At 43.2% G+C, this 19457-nt stretch overlaps 1 protein-coding gene across 1 annotated transcript; it reads right to left on the bottom strand.

Annotated features, from left to right (window-relative positions):
* Window positions 1-1847: 1847 nt before the first annotated feature.
* LOC115153554 (leucine-rich repeat transmembrane protein FLRT3) lies at window positions 1848-17674 on the bottom strand. The gene is made up of 3 exons (XM_029699130.1): window positions 17355-17674; window positions 6692-7586; window positions 1848-5323 (listed from the first exon to the last, which is right to left on the bottom strand). The coding sequence occupies exon 3, from the start codon at window positions 5265-5267 to the stop codon at window positions 3300-3302; it is 1968 nt and encodes a 655-aa protein (XP_029554990.1). The 5' UTR covers window positions 5268-5323; window positions 6692-7586; window positions 17355-17674; the 3' UTR covers window positions 1848-3299.
* Window positions 17675-19457: the final 1783 nt, after the last annotated feature.

Below are 19457 nucleotides of genomic sequence, written 5' to 3'. Positions count from 1 at the left end.
TTGAGTGAGAGAACGCCCCTGTGACCTAGACTTGAGCATGTAGTACTTTGACAAACTGTACACATTATCTTTAGGAGTAAATACTTGCAGTGTGAGTACCTAATACTTAGAGTTCATATTTGCACATTACGTAATAGCTTAACGCATTTGCTTTTATTCCACAAAAGCTTTTCTTGCTCCCAAGCATTTGCAAACACTCACAAGATTCAAGATTAGATTGAATCCAAAGTTACAGTCAAATGACAGAGCAGAGAACTGTTGACAACATTCACATATTGTACTGTATGTGAGGCCACACAGACTCAGAAGCATTACACCACTCTTAAAGCAGCTGTTTACTTTCATTTCCAGTTGATCTGATATATTTAGTGTAGGGGCCTCAGGGCCAGTGTGAGTGTATACTTAAGGTTTGGATCAGTTCTGTAGCTTCTAGCGGCTTCCCTTACTTTAATTAGAGCCTTGAGTGTATTCAGACTGTATGGGTGTGTTTATGAATGCACGTATGGATTACAGTGTGGAGATGTGTCAGTTCATATATTTTAGTTTATGACTGCATTTTATGTGAGTGTGTGCATTCATGTGTAAAGGACGTCATGCTACCTGCTTAGCGAGTACCACTTCCGCCTGATTCGGCCCATACCTGCCGTGAACTCAGGACATCTCTGCATTGCTAGCACACATGACCACCCTCCTGAAGTGTCTTAACAGTCGTCGCCACGCGAAAAGCTAGCTATTTGCTTTCGCAAGTGAGCACACTTCAGGCTAAAGAGTATGTTTAACACATCCCATGTGCTGCACATGAACATGTCTTTTCCTCTCTGTAGGTGAGGGTACTAATGTAGTTATATTATATTTTCTGTGTCTGTATATGTATATCTGTATTTGTGAGGAGGCCCCTGTCTGAATTAGCAGCAGACCTGTTGTTAATGTAAACCTGGAGCTGTCTCTCTGTCTCTGTTTCTCTGTCTCTGTCTCTCTGTCTCTCTGTCTCTGTTTCTGTCTCTCTCTCTCTCTTTCTGTTTCTCTGTCTCTCGGTTTCTCTGTCTCTCGGTTTCTCTGTCTCTCTTTCTCTCTTTCTGTCTCTCTCTTTCTGTCTCTCTCTTTCTGTCTCTCCAGAGAGAGCCCAGATCTCACCACACCATCTGATATAAATCACACACGGTGGCTTCACCACATGAAAGACCAACGCCAGCCTCAAGCAGCTGTTGCTCTGTAGACTGATTGCCTACGGTGTGTGTGTGTGTGTGTGTGTGTGTGTGTGTGTGTGTGTGTGTGTTTGTGAGAGACTGGGTTGTTAGAGGAGTGTGTGTGTGTGTGTCCATGTGTGTGTCTGTCTGACTGCCCACAGAGAGGCTGAGGGACACTGCATGTTAAAGAACAATATCATCTCCACCCTAGTCTCCTAGTTAAAAAGCTCAGTACATCTTGGAAATACAGCCAGGCAGACATTTTCCTCATCGCTGTGAGTGAAATGCATTTTTTAATCTCTGCAGAAAATAGGTCATAGTTGTGAGCGCTAAATCTGCCATTTTCCTTCCAAAACCTTTTTTAGGAAGTCTGTATATGGATGATGTCATTCAAAGGATGTTATCTCCCTTCCTGGGCTTCTGTGGTTGTTTCACTGTTAGTTAACCAAACAGGAGAGACAGTGTGGTTATTATTGACCAGAATGTATTCTGTTTGAGTGTATACTTTGCTTGTGCTTATAGACAATGATGTTTCATATTTGCAAAAGTATCAAGCACATGAGTGCATTGCAATGTTTTTCTTATGCAGACTGAGCATGGGGTCCAAATTGTGATATTGAAATGTATTTTTAATGTTTCAGGTAAGAAAGACAAGTCTTGGTATTTTTATCCACTTTTATTCTGCAATATGACCAATATTTTCTCATATTCAAGTGTGTATGAAAAAAAGTCACTGATTTCTTAAAAAGCTAAATACAATAAGCATTAGATCAAGGCACATACAAGACTGGACCAAAGAGCATTCAAAGCACTTTGGTTTTCAGTTCAGGAATTCTTGAAAGATGGGACAATTGTCCCGACTTTCAAGAATCCCTGAGCAACTTTGTAAAGAACAATTAACTTTGAAATTGTGGTAACATAGAAGTAGTAGTGACTTCAATCTGGAAAAAAATACAAAATACAAAATCATAATCATAAACAAGGAAATCGGTGACGTTTGTATTCAAAAGAAAGCCATTTTTTCTCTACGTCCTTTTTTCTTGCCCTGTTTATATCTAGGCTATGTTTGAGGGCCAAGTTTGGATGACTTATGGTACAAGGTACTGGAGAATGGCATCCATTGTAGTTTAGCCAGATAGAGATATAGGGGGGTTGTCAGCCTGGCCACCCTACATGGGTTAATATGTTAGGAGAGGGTCTCCTCTCCTCCCCTAAAGGTCTGTGTGCTTCATATGCCCTGTGCTGTGTTCTACAGGACTGCTTGACACACATACACACAGGCGCTCACTCACGCTCGCAAGCACAATCACAAGGACACGTGCAGACACACACACACACACACAAACGTGTTCTACCTGTGCTGTCTCTGTTTCTGTTTTTTCCAAACAGAAAAACGAAATGAATCCACACACTGAACAAGCAAAGATGTAAAGCATGACACCTCCATATCTAGTCCATGTTTCAAGAGATACACCCCTCTGGGTCTCTCTGGCTAGGTACATGTAGGCGACTGCTCTCTGCTTGTCTCTCCTCAGAGGAAGAAGGCAACACGCCTGCTGTCTCGCTGCTTCGCCCTGGTTCTTCTTAGTTAATCAGCTGTGCCCTAGTTTTGATCATCATGTCATTTCTTTTGCCTTTTTGTTGTTACCGAACAGCCACAAAAAGAGTGTCAAAGGAATGACCTGTGCTTTATTCTACAAGTCTGATTGTTCAACACAGCAATGAAAACCCACTTTCACAGTTGACAAGTCATCATATCTCAGTAGAACAGAGTTTGTTTTTTATAGTTGGTTGTTAGGTAACCTTAAGCCAAAGGAAATACAGTACAAATTACTAAAAACCCCTAAAATATAGAATTGCAGTTTTAATTACAACATACACTGACCTGCGGCTCAGTGATGGGCCTACTGTCTGCAATGTGAACCATGTTTGTTCTCCTCTTTGTCATAAAATGTCCTTAAATATAAATTATATGGGCAAATGTACAGAAGAACATTGCTTCCCCACTCAGTCTTTTAGATCCAGTGTTTTATAACAATGTCTTATAGCCACTTAGTTTCAAGTCATCACCGAACGCACTCATTTATAATAAAATGTCCCGCGTTATCAATATCATGAATGGGAGTGGTCTGAATCAGGTATTCCACTGTCTCTGTAGCTCCTGTTGCTAATACTGGTCTCGCTGTGCGGGCTTTTGTACAGACTCAATCCGTTCGGAGGGAAAATCGTATGTATCACAAACTCCTCTTTGGACACGGGCACGGGATGTATAGGGATCATCTGAAAAGAGGCCTCTCGTATCTCCAAGATCGAGGTATCCTTCTTCGTCCCCGCCTCGGCGTAATCGTCCTTCCTCCGTCGGCCCTTGTTGTAGGTGCAATTCCTGGAAAACAGCGAACCCTTCCTGTGCACGTACCAGCACACGAGCGCCAGCATTATCATTGCCAACAGAGCCACGGCCCCTCCGATGATCGCGGCTAAAGGCAGACTGGAATTGTTGTAAGGCTCCTTTTCCTGCTCGCGGTTCAGAGTGGTGGTGGGGTTGTAGGCCTTCAGAGAACTGGTCTCTGTCTCGATGCAAACCGGCGTCTCGTCCGACAGGTAAATGTTGCTGGTCTCCATGGGAACCATGCATATCCTGTATGAGGATTCCGGTTCTAGAGCTGTTAGGAGGTACTCTGTCTTCTCCCCCTGTACGATGGTCTCCGTGATGGAACCGAATGAAGGGTTGTGGCCCAGTTTTAACCAGCTGAGCCTTAGGGCAGTCATGGGTACGGAAACCCTCCAGGAGATGTGCACTGTCTCTGCACTGCTCGACTTCACGCTGATCCTGATGATCTTTCTACCTGACGGTGTCGTAGTACTGCGGTGGTTCTTACTCAGTTCAGGCATTTTCACCACTGGTCTTTTAGTAACAAAGGAGGGCCATTGTGGATGTGAGGGGGGTAAGGTGTTAGAGACGGTGCTGGTCTCGAAGGTAGGGGCCCCCTGGCTCCCGCCCAAGTCAGAGCCTCCACAGTCAAACAAGTCAGTAGACAGATCCTTTATAGCCATCCCCTTCACCTTGTCCGGCCCCTGGCACATAAACCCTCGAACGTTGACTTTTGTCGGCAGCGACCTTAACCAGTCTCTCACCCACTTCATCCGGCAAGTACACTGCCACGGGTTGTTACGGAGCAGGAGCTGTGTGAGGTTATCCAGGTCTTCGAAAACTCCTTGAGGCAGACTGCTCAGGTTGTTGCCTGATAGATCCAACCGATACAGCTGCCTGAGGAAAGCGAAAGCCCCGGCCGGTACCCGGTTGATGTGGTTGTCTTGGAGCTGCAGTTTTTCAAGACTGCTTCCCGGTAAGTTAGCCGGCGGAGACGTCAGTGTGTTTCTCACCAGGGACAGCTCGGTGAGATTAATCAGGTTGATGAAGGCCATCTCGCCGATGCCGCGGTTGTTGAGCAGGTTCCCGTCCAGGACGAGTCTCTTTAGGTTGATCAGGTCCTGGAGGGACGCCTCCGATATCGACGAGATCCGGTTGTCGTCGAAGCGCAGCTCCTCGATGGTCTGCGGAAGGCCGGACGGGATGGTGCTCAGGTGGTTCCTGGACAGAAAAAGTAGTCTCAGGTGGTTGCTGTCCCTGAACGCTCCCTCCTCGATGCTAACCGCCGAGACAGAGTTATCATCCAGGTGTAGCTCCTCGATCAGTGGGATCTGACCCAGCGACGCATGCGTAATCATCCGAATGTTATTCTCCTGTAGATGCAGCTCTTTGACTCCTATCGGCAGGTTCTGGGGGAACTCGTCCAGATTATTACAGTACAGATAGATCTTCTCAACATTGCTTAGCCTCTTCAGGTCGGTGGGGATGCCGGCGCTCTTGATCCTGTTGTTTTGGAGGAAGAGTACAGTAGCATCCAGCGGAATGCCGGTAGGGATAGAGGTGAGGCCTCGATCATTACAGTAGATGAAGGTCCCATCACACCGGCAGGCCGAGGGGCAGGAGGCGGAGGTCACCAGAGGGTTAGCCAGACCCAAGAGTAGTCCTACTCTGGTCAGGAAGAGGAGGAAGTTCTTGCATTGGGCGGTCATCTTGTTTGGAGGTTGTGGCGTCTGGTGTAGTCTGGCAGTGTGATCACTCAGGAACCCTTGGGGAGGAGACAGAAGGGTAAAGTTAATGCACAAGGCCTTTAAAGGGAAGCCAACATCCTTGTTTCTAGTAATTGCTGTTTGCTTGAATTGTGTTGCCTCAAGCTCTTTCCGCAATAAACGTTCTGCAATATATTATATTGTTTGTAGGCCCTATGCAGACTATTAAATTGATATTAATTGTTACTATTACGATTTACCAAACACAGAAAATGAGTTAAAGCAACTAGCGAGGCTGAAACTATTTTGAGTGCAAAGGGCTGTTTTCAAGGAACACACATAACGTTAGCACATACATTCCCATTAGACTTTAGAAACTTCAGAAGTTTACAATGTTTTTCCCTTTTCCTCATTTCTTGTTTGTAGATAAGAAAATCCTTTAACATCTGGCCTCTTCTGAATTCAATCCCTGTGCTTGGGTTTTAGCTTGTAAAATGTAATAGCTTGGCCTTGGTTGTTTTACACGTTTCTGTATCTTTCTCAAGGCTGCCTTTCATTCCTGCTAGAGTGTGTGTGTGTGTGTGTGTGTGTGTGTGTGTGTGTGTGGGGGGGGGGGGTGCGTGAACAAACTCAGGCCTTGTAAATGAACTGTTGTCAAAACGTCTCTCTTGCTCTCTGTCTTACATTCTTACATTAATCTGGCCTAGAGCTCATAAGGTGGTTTCTATTTACAGAAACTATAGGAGAAAAACGGAAAACATTCCTCAAGAAATAACCGTCTCAGTAGAACAAGTCTTCTGAGGGAGATTCTTTGCATTGCTGGTCAGATTCCTAGGTAGCAGCGGCAGTGCTTTGCAGACTCAATACCAAATGTGGAACGATGTAAACCAAACTGCACTCATCAGTCATCCATTCACTAACTACATGGCTGAACTGTTCAGTGCTTGGCTGTGACTGGTAGCATTAACTGATTTAGAGCAGTTAATATTGCATGAATAATCACATTTAAGTTACCTTTTAGCACAGCAGTATATCTGTAGAAGTAGAAGTTGTCATGTGCTGTTTCTCTATATACAGCCTCAAACACCAAGGAAACAACAAACTATTTCTTAACTAGCACTGCAACAACAAGAGGTCATGACCTCAAATTAATATGGCAAAACAGTAGGTGCAAACTGCTTGTCTGTCTTTCTCCTTTAGTTTATACTGTGACCAGTGAAGTGTGGTTTCCCTTTTAATTAGACAAGTACTGATTTATGACTTTAATTAAGCATTCATGTACTGACCTCTCCTTCCACCACGTCTCATTAGAAAACACACACACACACACACACACACACACACACACACACACACACACAGAAACCTTGGTTTGGTCAGTGAGGCGTAAAGAAGCCACAGCCAACATCCAATCATAGCTGTCATACCTGAAGGATCCGTAAATAATCCTTCTGCAGCCACCCAAGAATCCTTTCCCCATCCAGCAGATGAAGATGTATGTTGAAATCTTTTCTATTAATCCTTTTCAGAAAGGAAAAGTTTATTAGCGTAGTAAGAGAGAGAAGGTCTTTGCTTATACCCTTGGTTCTATTGTGACCCAGGTCAGTGTGTTTGAACTCAGCTGATCCGTGTTTGTTCGCTGACCCTCCTCTTGTGTTGTCAGGCTGCTCAGGCCTCTCAGGCCATCAAAGGTTTTGCCATGGAAGATAAGCCAGTAGAAAAAGCATCTCCACTCAAACTGAAAGACAAAGCTGCAGTCTTCCTCCTCTCAAAAGCACAAGATTTCGGGGGGGTGGGGGTAATATTAAAAAGGAATGTCCCAATGGTAGTAGTAGTAGTAGTAGTAGAGCCCTTGTATCATCCAACTCAGCAACTCCAATAACCCCAAATGAGATTTCTTTGTGTTACATAGAGGCCCCCTCCTCTTAGGGAAGAGATTTGAAACTGCAGCTGAGGTTAGGTCCTCTCAGGAAAGGGGAGGGTAACTCCAGCAGGCTCTCCACAGAAAAGAAAAGAATACCCAAAGCTGGACTGAGCCATGCCAATACCAACCCTGCTGTATCACTTATGTACTCCAGCCTTGCAGGAAACACAGAATGCCGTTTTCCACGAATCCAGGGCTAGGGAAGTTCTAGATACTCCAGTAACAGAGTGGTACGTACTCCTCAGGAGACCCGTGGACGACAGGACAATGGTAGGATCGCTCCTCCCAGGCCCAGCCTCGTAGTAGCTTGTTCCCTTACGGCCACACACCTGCTCTCTGGACCATGCTGTGTCCTGCTTCTATTCCTGTACCCACACTATTCTGCATTGGTTGGTTCTCTGAAAAACAGCCAAAGAGACAGAGATCAACGTTATTTAACATCCATGGGCAATTAGCAATCAATGTAACATCTGTCAGACAGACAGTGTCTGTAAGTATGAGGAGTGAAGGGAAATCATTGGGAAATGTCCCTGGTAAAAAGTTATGCACTTTATAGGGAATAGGGTTCCATTTGAGACCCAGATTTCAAGGTTAATGGATGTCGTATGGCTTGCTGCCTGGCCTAAATGCAAAGAAACACACAGCATGGTGCCATTAAGTCTACCTCTGTCTGTTGAACTCCTTCTTCCTTCACTCTCATCAAACAATGCATGTATTTTTTAATTATAGAGGACAATGCTATAGGGAAATTCGGAATTAATGAAAAGTGGTTCAGAAATCTCTAACAGAGAAGGTGTTGTGAAGATCCTATTTATTCTATGTTAAATCTCTATATAGGCTAAATCTCTGTGTAGGCTAAATCTCTGTGTAGGCTAAATCTCTGTGTAGGCTAAATCTCTGTGTAGACTAAATCTCTGTGTAGGCTAAATCTCTGTGTAGGCTAAATCTCTGTGTAGGCTAAATCTCTGTGTAGGCTAAATCTCTGTGTAGGATAAATCTCTGTGTAGGATAAATCTCTGTGTAGGATAAATCTCTGTATAGGCTAAATCTCTGTGTAGGATAAATCTCTGTATAGGCTAAATCTCTGTGTAGGATAAATCTCTGTATAGGCTAAATCTCTGTGTAGGCTAAATCTCTGTGTAGGCTAAATGTCTGTGTATGTTAAATCTCTGTATAGGCTAAATCTCTGTATAGGCTAAATCTCTATGTAGGCTAAATCTCTGTATAGGCTAAATCGTGAGGAATACAACATCTATCAACAGCACACATGGTATGAACACTAGCCGGGATGAGATGGGTTTGCTTATGGGAGTTGAGACTGAGTCAGAGCCCCTAAGGCGTATTAAATGTATCTGTAGATCAGGGGGATTTATTTTGCTTTGCCTGAATTAGCCTGGGAGAAAAGCCTGTGCTGCTTCTCTTTGATAGTGGACATAGTTGGTGAGACCCAGATTAACCGCTGTGTTCACTGTGGATTTTTATTTTTAAAAGATAAAACGTTTTTCTCCCCCCTAGCAGCTTGCTCAACCGTGATTGTGTGCATTGCCCTTTCCACCCCCCCAACCCTAATATCAGCCCCTCCCCCCCAGCACCCCCTCCCCCCCAGCACCCCCTCCCCCCATCTTTTCTGTGGTGATGGTAGAAAAGAATGTCTTTCCATATGAAAAGCGTCAGTGATCTAGACCCCTGTTTCCCTCTTGTTCCCTCCTGTCTTGCTCAATTCACTGCCTCAGCTGACACTGCTTCGTTTTTCAACCAGAGCTGATGCTTCATTGTGGGAGGTGTCCTAAATGGCACCCTATTCCCTATATAGTGCAGTACTTTTTCAAAAGTAGTTCACTATGTAGGGAATAGGGTGCCATTTGGGATGAAGACTTGGCCTCTGAGTTTCTGACTAAGATTAAAGAATGCAATCTGCTCTGTTCTCAGAAAAGAAAAGGGGTCGTTTCTAGACAGAAGCTATGACCAGGGCAACACGCCCCTGAGCAAGGCCCCCTAAGGCGGCCTCTCTCGCTCCTGAGTGAAATGAAACTCCCTCCTCTGTTCACACTGCTCAGAAATGTACATGCGAGATGAAGCTCATTTGAAAGGCTCATGAATACAACTGGGCCAGCCACCCCACCCGTGTCCCAGCATCACCTTTCGCCCTTACTTTCACCCCACCCTCCCTCCCTCCATCCCTCACACACACACACACTCTCTCTCTCACACACACGTGTTGTACTTCTATCCTCGTGGGGACCTAAAATGTATTTCCATTCAATATCCTATTTTCCCTAAACCTAACCCTTACCCTAACCTTAACCCGTAACCCTAACCCAAAACGTAACTCCTAACGCCTGACCCTAACCCTAATCCTAGCCCTAACCCTAATTGTAACCCTAAACCTAACTCCTAAGCTTCAAATAGCCTTTGTCCTCATGGGGATGTGGGAAATGTCTCCACGAGGGAGAATTTTCCTTGTTTTATTATCCTTGTGGGGACGTTGGGGGATTTTAGGTCCCCACAAGGATAGAAGAACCAACCCATACAGACACACACACACACCCTCTCTTTTAACGACCTACTACTATGAATGCACCTTATATGAAACCTGGCCCACTGGTGTTAAAAATAGAACTTACTCTGCTAAATGAATGTGATGTTTCCCCTGACAACACAATGGCATTATGTCCTTACATGTACCTCGCTCTGCTCTCTGCTAAAGAGAGTGTGTGTGTGTGTGTGTGTGTGTGTGTGTGTGTGTGTGTGTGTGTGTGTGTGTGTCTGTGTTCCACTAGCTGCCATTTAAGTGTGCTCCTGTAGAACAGGGACGAGAGTGGGCAATTTAACACCTGTAGCCTATGGAGAAGATTATGGAAATGAGAGGCTTGTAACCCGATTACAGCTCCAGTCCTGAGATGCTGCTGTCTGATGACCACACACACACACGCACACACGCACACACACACACACACACACACACACACACACACACACACACACACACACACACACACACACACACACACACACACACAGTCTTGTACAGATGAACTTGTGGGGACACAATTCAGTCCCATTCAAAATCCTATATTCCCTAACCCCTAACCCTGAACCTAAAGAGTACTCTTACCTTAACACAAAAACCTAACCTTAGCCCTAACCCATAACCCTAAACCTAAAGAGTACTCTTACCCTAACCTTAACACAAAAACCTAACCTTAGCCCTAACCCTAAACCTAACCCTAGCTCCGAACCCTAAAACTAACCCTAGCTCCTAAACCTAATTCTAACCCTAACACTAGTTCTAATCTTAACCCTAAACCACCTAGAAATAGAATTTGACCTTGTGGGGACCAACAAAAATGTCCCTAGTTGGTCACATTTTTGTTTGTTTACTATTCTTGTAAGACTTCTGGTCCCCACGTCCACACTGACACACCACTCTCTCTCTCTCTCTCTCTCTTAATTCAATTTCAATTCAATTTAAGGGGCTTTATTGGCATGGGAAACATATGTTTACATTGCCAAAGCAAGTGAAATAGAAAATAAACAAAAGTGAAATAAACAATTAAAAAAAAGAACAGTAAACATTACACTCACAGAAGTTCCAAAAGAATAAAGACATTTCAAATGTCATATTACGTGTTGTAACGATGTGTTGCTCTCGTAGAGAGAGACAAAGACAAAGGATTTGACTTTCTTTGAATACATATACTGATTAATATCATGGAGCAGCCTTCCTGGCTTGTCACCCAGTCTCACCCTAACATGATGACTGCCACTGACTCAGTGTCCAGCCTACAGTGAAAGGAGCAGGTGACGTGTTACTAATGTAAGGCTGATGCTAGTCCATGTGCACAGGGCCGAGGAAAGACCCAACATTTATTTTGCATGATGCACTGAACCTAGAGACCCTTTTTAAAAAGACTTGCTCTTATTGGGAGAGTTCTGGGAATAGGTTAGAGTTCTGGGAATAGGTTAGAGTTCTGGGAATAGGTTAGAGTTCTGGGAATAGGTTAGAGTTCTGGGAATAGGTTAGAGTTCTGGGAATAGGTTAAAGTTCTGGGAATAGGTTAGAGTTCTGGTAATAGGTTAGAGTTCTGGGAATAGGTTAGAGTTCTGGTAATAGGTTAGAGTTCTGGTAATAGGTTAGAGTTCTGGGAATAGGTTAGAGTTCTGGTAATAGGTTAGAGTTCTGGGAATAGGTTAGAGTTCTGGTAATAGGTTAGAGTTCTGGCTGAGGTAGGGAGGTGGTGTTTGTTTTGGTGGTGTGGTCTGTTTAATAGTATTGTAGCAGGGAGGGTCCTGAGACTTTTTTTGTGGTGTGCTGCCGGGTAGCGTTCCTCTCTGAACCAAGTAGGGGCTATACTTCACCGTTAGTGCAGACAGCTTGAGTCCCTGGCCTGGTTGGCTTCTTGGCTGCCTTTTTCCACGCTTATCGGGTTTCTCACCGGGGTGGCTTCATTCTATTGTTCATTACAAGACAAGCAGGAGGGCCCTCTGCTCTGGGAGATGTCCACTGAGGGGATTTGGATTAGATGTTCAAAGGTTTTGGTCAATCGCTTTACTGGCGTTCTTTTATTTGAATGAATTCATTTCGTAGAGCTTTGTTTTTATACTGTATAGTTTGTTTTGACCTATAGACACAAACACACACACATCCACTTCTTCCCCAACACACACACACACATACACTTCTTCCCCAACACACACACACCAATGTTTTTAACAGTGATGTGAGGTGGAAAAGGGTGCAGGGTTTTTTGGGTGATGGATGTCTCTCCCTATCGTCCTAATAAGCTCCTCCTATAGACGGCAGGAGATTTTTGTAAACCACCATAACCGGCTTCCACTCCACTGAATGTGGACTAGCAAAATTGATATGATTGTGTGTTGACACACACACACAGACACACACACTTTCAGCTAGCGGAGGGAAAGATAATGTGAGAGACTGACACAAAACTACAGGACGTGATAGATTATAGCCACAGCTAGGGAGATTTAAGTCTAGAATAACAAATCCTGCATCCCAAATGGTAACCCATTCCCTATATACACTAGAGCCCTATGAGCCCTGGTCAAAATTAGTGCACTATATTGGGAATATACAGGTGTAGGATCTTAATTTGATCACTCTGGTGCAGGGGAAATGTTAAACTCATAGTGTATTTTAGGTTTAAAAGGGCTTTGGAAGTTTGAAATTTCAGATGTAATTTTCCCTTACGAACAATGTATCAACCCTTACAAAAATGCCCATTAATTATAATCCACATAATAATTCACATGTCCTGTTGCTGCAGGATTATTTTTATGCTGTAGCAAACTGGCTCAAATTAAGATCCTACATCTGTAGTGCCATTTGAGACGCAGCCAAGGGCCTAAGACATATGCCCTCTGGACACAGATCCCAGCGAGAAAGAAAGAGATTTGGGAAAACTGAAGCAATTTGGAAACAATTTCATGGCTGTCAAGAAGTATTTTAGATTAAAACGTCTTTTTAGTTTCTTTACAAAGTAAGTGATAAAATTACATGGACTGAATTATTAGAGGAAACAGTTAAAATTACCAAAGTTTCTGTGGTTAAATATTCAAGAGTTATAGAATGAATTGAAATCACTGTATAGTTCTCCATTGGGAAATCAATGATGTATTTGTACGTGTTGTAGTTAATTAATTAATATTAATTTAGATCACAACATAGTTATAGATAGATTGCAACTACATACATAGCAATACATAGCATGCTATGGAAATACTGTTGGTTGGTCAGAAGCTTAGAAGTGAGGCTGAGTCTTGCATTTAACATCTTGGAAGATAAATATCAATTTTAGGCAAAAGGAAAAACAACAACCATAGAATTTAGAATTAGAATTCCCAGTTTCATTTGTTTTAAAGTTTATACCTTTTATTGATGTTTACCCTTACTGTCAGTTTATTTATTTTGTTTCCTTTCTGCTTCTGGCTTTGATTTTAGAGGAACAGATTTTTTATTCTTTAGGATAAATAATAGATTATTTTACTGTACCCCCAGGCACCTTCGCCAGCTGTCTCCATTTGTCACTATTCTAAGTAATTGTTAGAAAAAGAGAAAGCGTGAGCGAGGAGGGCCGCATAGGGCCTACTGTGGAGCTACTGGGGCCCACTGGGTCTTACCCAGGCCTACTGGGGTGCACAGACACAAAAGAACATTCATGAATGCATCTGAAATCACAGTGAGGAACACAGACAGGCAGGCCGTGTTTCAGAAAGAGAATCTATCATAGTTTAGTTTCAGGGATTTAGGTTTGGTGGTGTTGTTATCGGTTAGATGGGATGAACAACGACCCGGTTACCAGACCATTTGGGCCTATAGAGCAGAGAAAGAGGGGATAGAGGAGGAGAGGGGTCTGGGGATGACGGGTGGTCTGTAGAAGAGAGAGTGAGAGAGAGAGAGAGAGAGAGCGAGAGTGAGGTCTGTTGCTGCAGCAGCTGCATGCTTTTTACCACACGGGGGTGGTAGGCACTGCAAGATGGAGGATCCAGCCGTGTGTGTGTGAGTGTGTGTGTGAGTGTGAGTGTGAGAGTGTGTGGACTGGTGCACTTCTGGTGCTTGGCTGTGTAGGTTGTAATCGGCTAACAGAACCACTGTCAAGGAATGTGGGCTACTACTGTTCTAAAGGACAGCAGGCATGTGCATGGACAGCTAGGGCCTTAGCTTATTATACTGTAGGCCCTTTAGCCTACATTCCATGTTAACTCTCACATATTTGACTCAGGCAAATGAAAGGAATTGGGGGGCTTTGTGAGAAAAGCTCATTTTCCTTCTTGCCTTTTACATTTCTCTTCACTTTATCTCTCAGTATAATTAGTGATTTCATTCTGGTGGGATTGGAATTGGTGATTAAAAATAGCCTTATTGTTTCATTAATGATGGATGGAATTGAATTAGGCCTAAATGTTGAGAATACGATTACAAATGTAGAGAATAATTGATTGGATTTAGAAGTATTGTAAAGGGCCTATCTAATTCTAAAAATGACTGCCTCAGTTTAGTCAAAATAAAAAGTTAACGCAAAAAATGTATAATATCTTTGTCTAGTAGATGACACATGTATGGTTGAACGTGATGTAAAGGGACTATCTATTTCTAATCATTACTTCCTCAGTTTAGTCAAAAAGTCCAAGTTAAATAGGCAACAAAAGACGTTATCATATTATTCTCAGTCCTTTGTCTAGATAAACACATGTCTGTAGTGACCTGGTTTGCCTACTAGACTGATCTAATCCAGTTAAGGAGATTCTTCCCTGTGAAAACCAATTGACCAGTGACTTTGCCCTGGGGCAGTCCACACAGTAGAACAATAGGCTGGCTCTGTCTCCCTACCCTGCCTGACTGACAGACTGATGTAAACAGACCTGGGTTTTTCAGCTATCTGCCGATAGCTACCATTTTGTTTTAATCTGTCGGGTATTACAATTACCTTTCAAGAAGTTCCTTTTAAATGTGTAATCAGTTTGTATATTGAAACTACAGGCCTAGACAGTTGTTTCTAATGTGAATTGTGTCCCGAATAGTGGATTGGGACTTTAAACACCATTTCACCAAGATCAATGGCTGAGTTAATTTCATCACCCGATAGGCCTACAGCCCAACGACATGTCATCTGGCTTGCTGCCTTAGATGTTAGCAGATAACCAAGTCCTCAATACACACATAAGCTATGTCCCTATAACAACACTTTTGATCACAGGAGAGGAAACAAAACACAATTTCCAGTAGCCTGTTCTTGCAACACTCTTAGAAAAAAGGGTTCCAAAAGGGTTCTTCAGTTGTCCCCATAGAATTACCCTTTTTGGTTCCATGTAAGGTTCTAACTGGAACCAAAAGCATTCTACCTGGAACCAAAAAGGGTTCTCCTATTGAGACAGCTGAATAACTCTTTTAGGTTCTAGATACCACCTTTTTTTCTAAGAGTGTTAGTTTTTTTTAATCGTAGATAAATAGCCAATACAAATCAAATCAAATTGTATTCGTCACATGCGCTGAATACAGTAGACCTTACCGTGAAATGCATACTTATAAGCCCTTAACCAACAATGCAGTTTTAAAAAAAGTAAGAACACCTGATTATTTAGTAGGCCTAACGCGCAGTTCAGTAACCTTGTGGTAATATTAGATAGGCATATTTGATATTATTAGACGAATAGTCGATATCATTATTTTGATAATCCGTAGGATAAAATAGAGAATGCCAATTAAGACTGGACTTTCATTCACACTGACTACGCATCGTCTAATAGGCAAGCTACAGTATGTCGATCGTAGGCTTAACATTCGTGTGGGGATCTGTTTGATGGAGACCTATTAAACCGATTATATAACCGGCTCAATCAGATAATTCTGGTGCCATCATCTAACCAATCCTTTTTTTCTGCTGTACTCTTATGGATAGAGACTATAGGTCATTATCTTCAGATATATGTGATTGGGACATGAGCGAGCTATTATGTTGCCTCTAGCTTATCACTATCTATTTTATGGCGTATTATACGAACATAACTGCCTCAACTGCATAGGGTTGGCATGGAAAACAACGCACCGAAATGTGAGCACGCTCCGTGTATGTGTCTATGGCATGCGGAGAGGGAGAGGAAGCTTGCTTGTATGTTTATTGCGCACACAGAAACAACACACCACACATCGACATGCAGCTTGGCTACCCCCTGACACCATTTGTGGTGAAAACGCACATGAAGCACATGGAAAATTCCCTCCCAAAATGGTGTAAAATAAAAAGTCGAGTTGATCCACGTCGCTGAGCTTGTTGTGGCGGTGGGAGAGGAGAGAAGAGACAAACTCCCACCGTCTGCGAGAGCTGCATTTAGCGGAGTTTTCCCATCGTCTTAAGCTGCCCTCCGTGACAAACCTCCGCTCTCCTTCTCTACCAGATCAGCATCGTCATTTAATACACTCACTGAGGTGTCTTCCAGCTCCTCCGAAGCTTGCTAGGCTACACTCTTAAAAAAAAGGTGTTATCTAGAACCTAAAATGGTTCTTCGGCTGTCCCCATAGTGGAACCCTTTGAAGAACCCTTTTTGGTTCTAGGTAGAACCATATTGAGTTCCCTGTAGAACCCTTTCCACAGAGGGTTCTACATGAAACCCAAAATAGTTGTACCTGGAACCAAAAATAGTTGTACCTGGAACCAAAAAGGGTTATCCTATGCGGACAGCCGAAGAACCCTTCTGGAACCCATTTTTCTAAGAGTGCCAGATGCTTAGACCTCCGATTCTTCCCAGATATACCACAGTAAAAGTTGACAGTGTAGTGTTGGTCTTTTACGCAGTTATATCTCCACGATTCATCCCGTTATATTTGCACCTTCGGAATCCCTCGGTAGGCTACCCATTTGTCATTTGAAAGATACCGTAGTGAATAAGGGATAGAAAGATAACTTCGCGGTCCCTGTTGCTTCCTTGAGAGGGTTTGGATTAAAAGACTGTATTTATCCGGATCAGTCTAGTCAGTCAGCCGTATGAACGAGCTAGCGGAGCGTCATTGCGGTACTCGGTCTTCGTGGTCGGTAGAAGCACTTGCAATGCGGAGAGAGGGACAGACAGACACGGAGGAAACGGCTGCATTGCCGCCAGAGGTAAAATTGAGCTGAGAGCTGCCGGTTTCTCTCGGGAACGTATCGTCGACCCTATCAGAGAAAATATGCATCTGGCAAAGGAGCCTTGTGTGTTGGAAAGTGACTAGAAAATTAAGAATATTAAGGAATAATCTATGTGTTTTAGTTTTATTTAGTGCTCAATATTCTGCGTAACTCTTTTCAGAACGAACTTGATTTTGCTGTTATGAGCTGTGAGGTTGAATTATAGGCTATACAACCACATGGATACATTTGTTCTGTTATTTGGTGTAAAATGCCCTCTTAATCGCACACCATCAACCCAAAAAGAGATTTTTTTAAAATTCATTTGATTCGGAAAGAAAACCGATTGCCTAGTGACAAGGCATAAACCCATAGCTGCAGAATTATTTATGTTTGAAAATGTATGCAGCTGTCCTCATTTGAAATAACCAGAAATAGATTTCTTCAAATCTGCTCACTTTTTTTATTTCCTTCTTTAGAAAAAGGGGGATACAGGAAAAGAGAAATGCAATAGAACTCCAGCACAACATGTAAGACACTTACCTCCTGAATGAACCAAGAAGTAAAAAAACAAATATACATCCTCCCTAGAAAAGCAGTCTGTAAAACAGAATATATTCCAATCCAAAACAGATAGAGAATGTCTTCAGATCCAAAAAGCCCAGTCTTGAACACCAACCGAATGCTACAGAATAGCTCTGGTATCAGTTCTGTAGTCTTGTCTGAAGCTGTAGCAGCAGTACTGGTCTGGTGTGTGTTTATTGGTCCTCACATACACACCACATACACACTCCAGTCCGCTGGCTGTGGTAAAGAGCCCAGGAATGGCAGGACAGATCGCTTGGGCAGAGCGCACTACAAGTGTGAACTTACATCAGCCTCTAGCGCTTCAATAGAGCTAGATAGATAGATGTCATCTGAGGGAGGGGCCTCGCTCGCTCTCTCCAGCTTGCTCGGTCCCCTTTCTCTCTCTCTCTCTCTCTCTCTCTCTCTCCCTCTCCCTCTCTCCTCTCTCCCTCTCCCTCTCCCTCTCCCTCTCTCTCTCTCCCTCTCCCTCTCCCTCTCCTCTCTCTCTCTCTCTCTCTCTCTCCCTCTCCCTCTCCCTCTCCCCTCTCTCTCTCTCTCTCTCCCTCTCTCTCTCTCTCTCTCTCTCTCTCTCCCTCTCTCTCCCTCTCTCTGTCTGAGTGGTTGAGGGCGCAGTGTTATGTGTAGCCGCTAGGGGGAGTAGAAGAAAGGGATTGGACGTTCTGAGGCTTTCGTTATGCGAAGTGTGTGTGTAGCGGTAAACAGCAGTGAGAAGATGATGCTGATCTGAAAGGAGCGGAAACGAGAGTACGCGCGTTGCCCTGGCAGAGGATGGGAGTGTGTCAGGGAAATGTGGGTTGTACCGTATGTTTCACTTTTGTTTAGAATCTATTTCACTTGCATTGGCAATGTAAACATATGTTTCCCATGCCAATAAAGCCCCTTGAATTGAAATTGAATTGACATTGAAAGAGGGAGAGAGAGAAGGAGATGATTCTTATCACTGTCAAATATGGGACATATACACTACCGTTGAAAAGTTTGGGGTCACTTAGAAATGTCCTTGTTTTTGAAAGAAAACAAAAAAAATTGTCCATTAAAAGAACATCAAATTGATCAGAAATACAGTGTAGACATTGTTAATGTTGTAAATGACTATTGTAGCTGGAAACAGGAGATTTCTTTATGGAGTACAGAGGCCCATTATCAGCAACCATCACTCCTGTGTTCCAATGGCACATTGTGTTGCTAAATAGTACCCGCAAAACACCAGTCTCAACGTCAACAGTGAAGAGGCAACTCTGGGACGCTGGCCTTCTAGGCAGAGTTGTAAAGAAAAAAACATCTCAGACTGGCCAATAAAAAGAAAAGATTAAGATGGGCAAAAGAACACAGACACTGGACAGAGGAACTCTGCCTAGAAGGCCAGCATCCCGGAGTCGCCTCTTCAATGTTGATATTGAGACTGATGTTTTGCGGGTACTATTTAATGAAGATGGCAGTTGAGGACTTGTGAGGCGTCTATTTCTCAAACTACACACCAATGTACTTGTCCTCTTGCTCAGTTGTGCACCGGGGCCTCCCACTCCTCTTTCTATTCTGGTTAGAGCCAGTTTGCGCTGTTCTGTGAAGGAAGTCGTACACAGCGTTGTACGAGATCTTCAGTTTCTTGGCAATTTCTCGCATGGAATAGCCTTCATTTCTCAGAACAAGAATAGATTGACGAGTTTCAGAAGAAGAAGTTATTTGTTTCTGGCCATTTAGAGCCTGTAATCGAACCCACAAATGCAGATGCTCCAGATACTCAACTAGTCTAAAGAAGGACAGTTTTATTGCTTCTTTAATCAAGACAACAGTTTTCAGCTGTGCTAACATAATTGCAAAAGGGTTTTCTAATGATCAATTAGCCTTTTAAAATGATAAACTTGGATTAGCTAACACAACGTGCCATTGGAACACAGGGGTGATGGTTGCTGATAATGGGCCTCTGTACACCTATGTAGATATTCCATAAAAAATCTGCCGTTTCCAGCTACAATAGTCATTTACAACATTAACAATGTCTACACTGTATTTCTCATCAATTTGATGTTATTTTAATTGACAAAAAATGTGCTTTTC

The sequence above is a fragment of the Salmo trutta genome, chromosome 18, assembly GCF_901001165.1.
Source record: "Salmo trutta chromosome 18, fSalTru1.1, whole genome shotgun sequence".
NCBI lineage: Eukaryota > Metazoa > Chordata > Actinopteri > Salmoniformes > Salmonidae > Salmo > Salmo trutta.
This window is presented reverse-complemented; position numbering and strand designations above follow the sequence as displayed.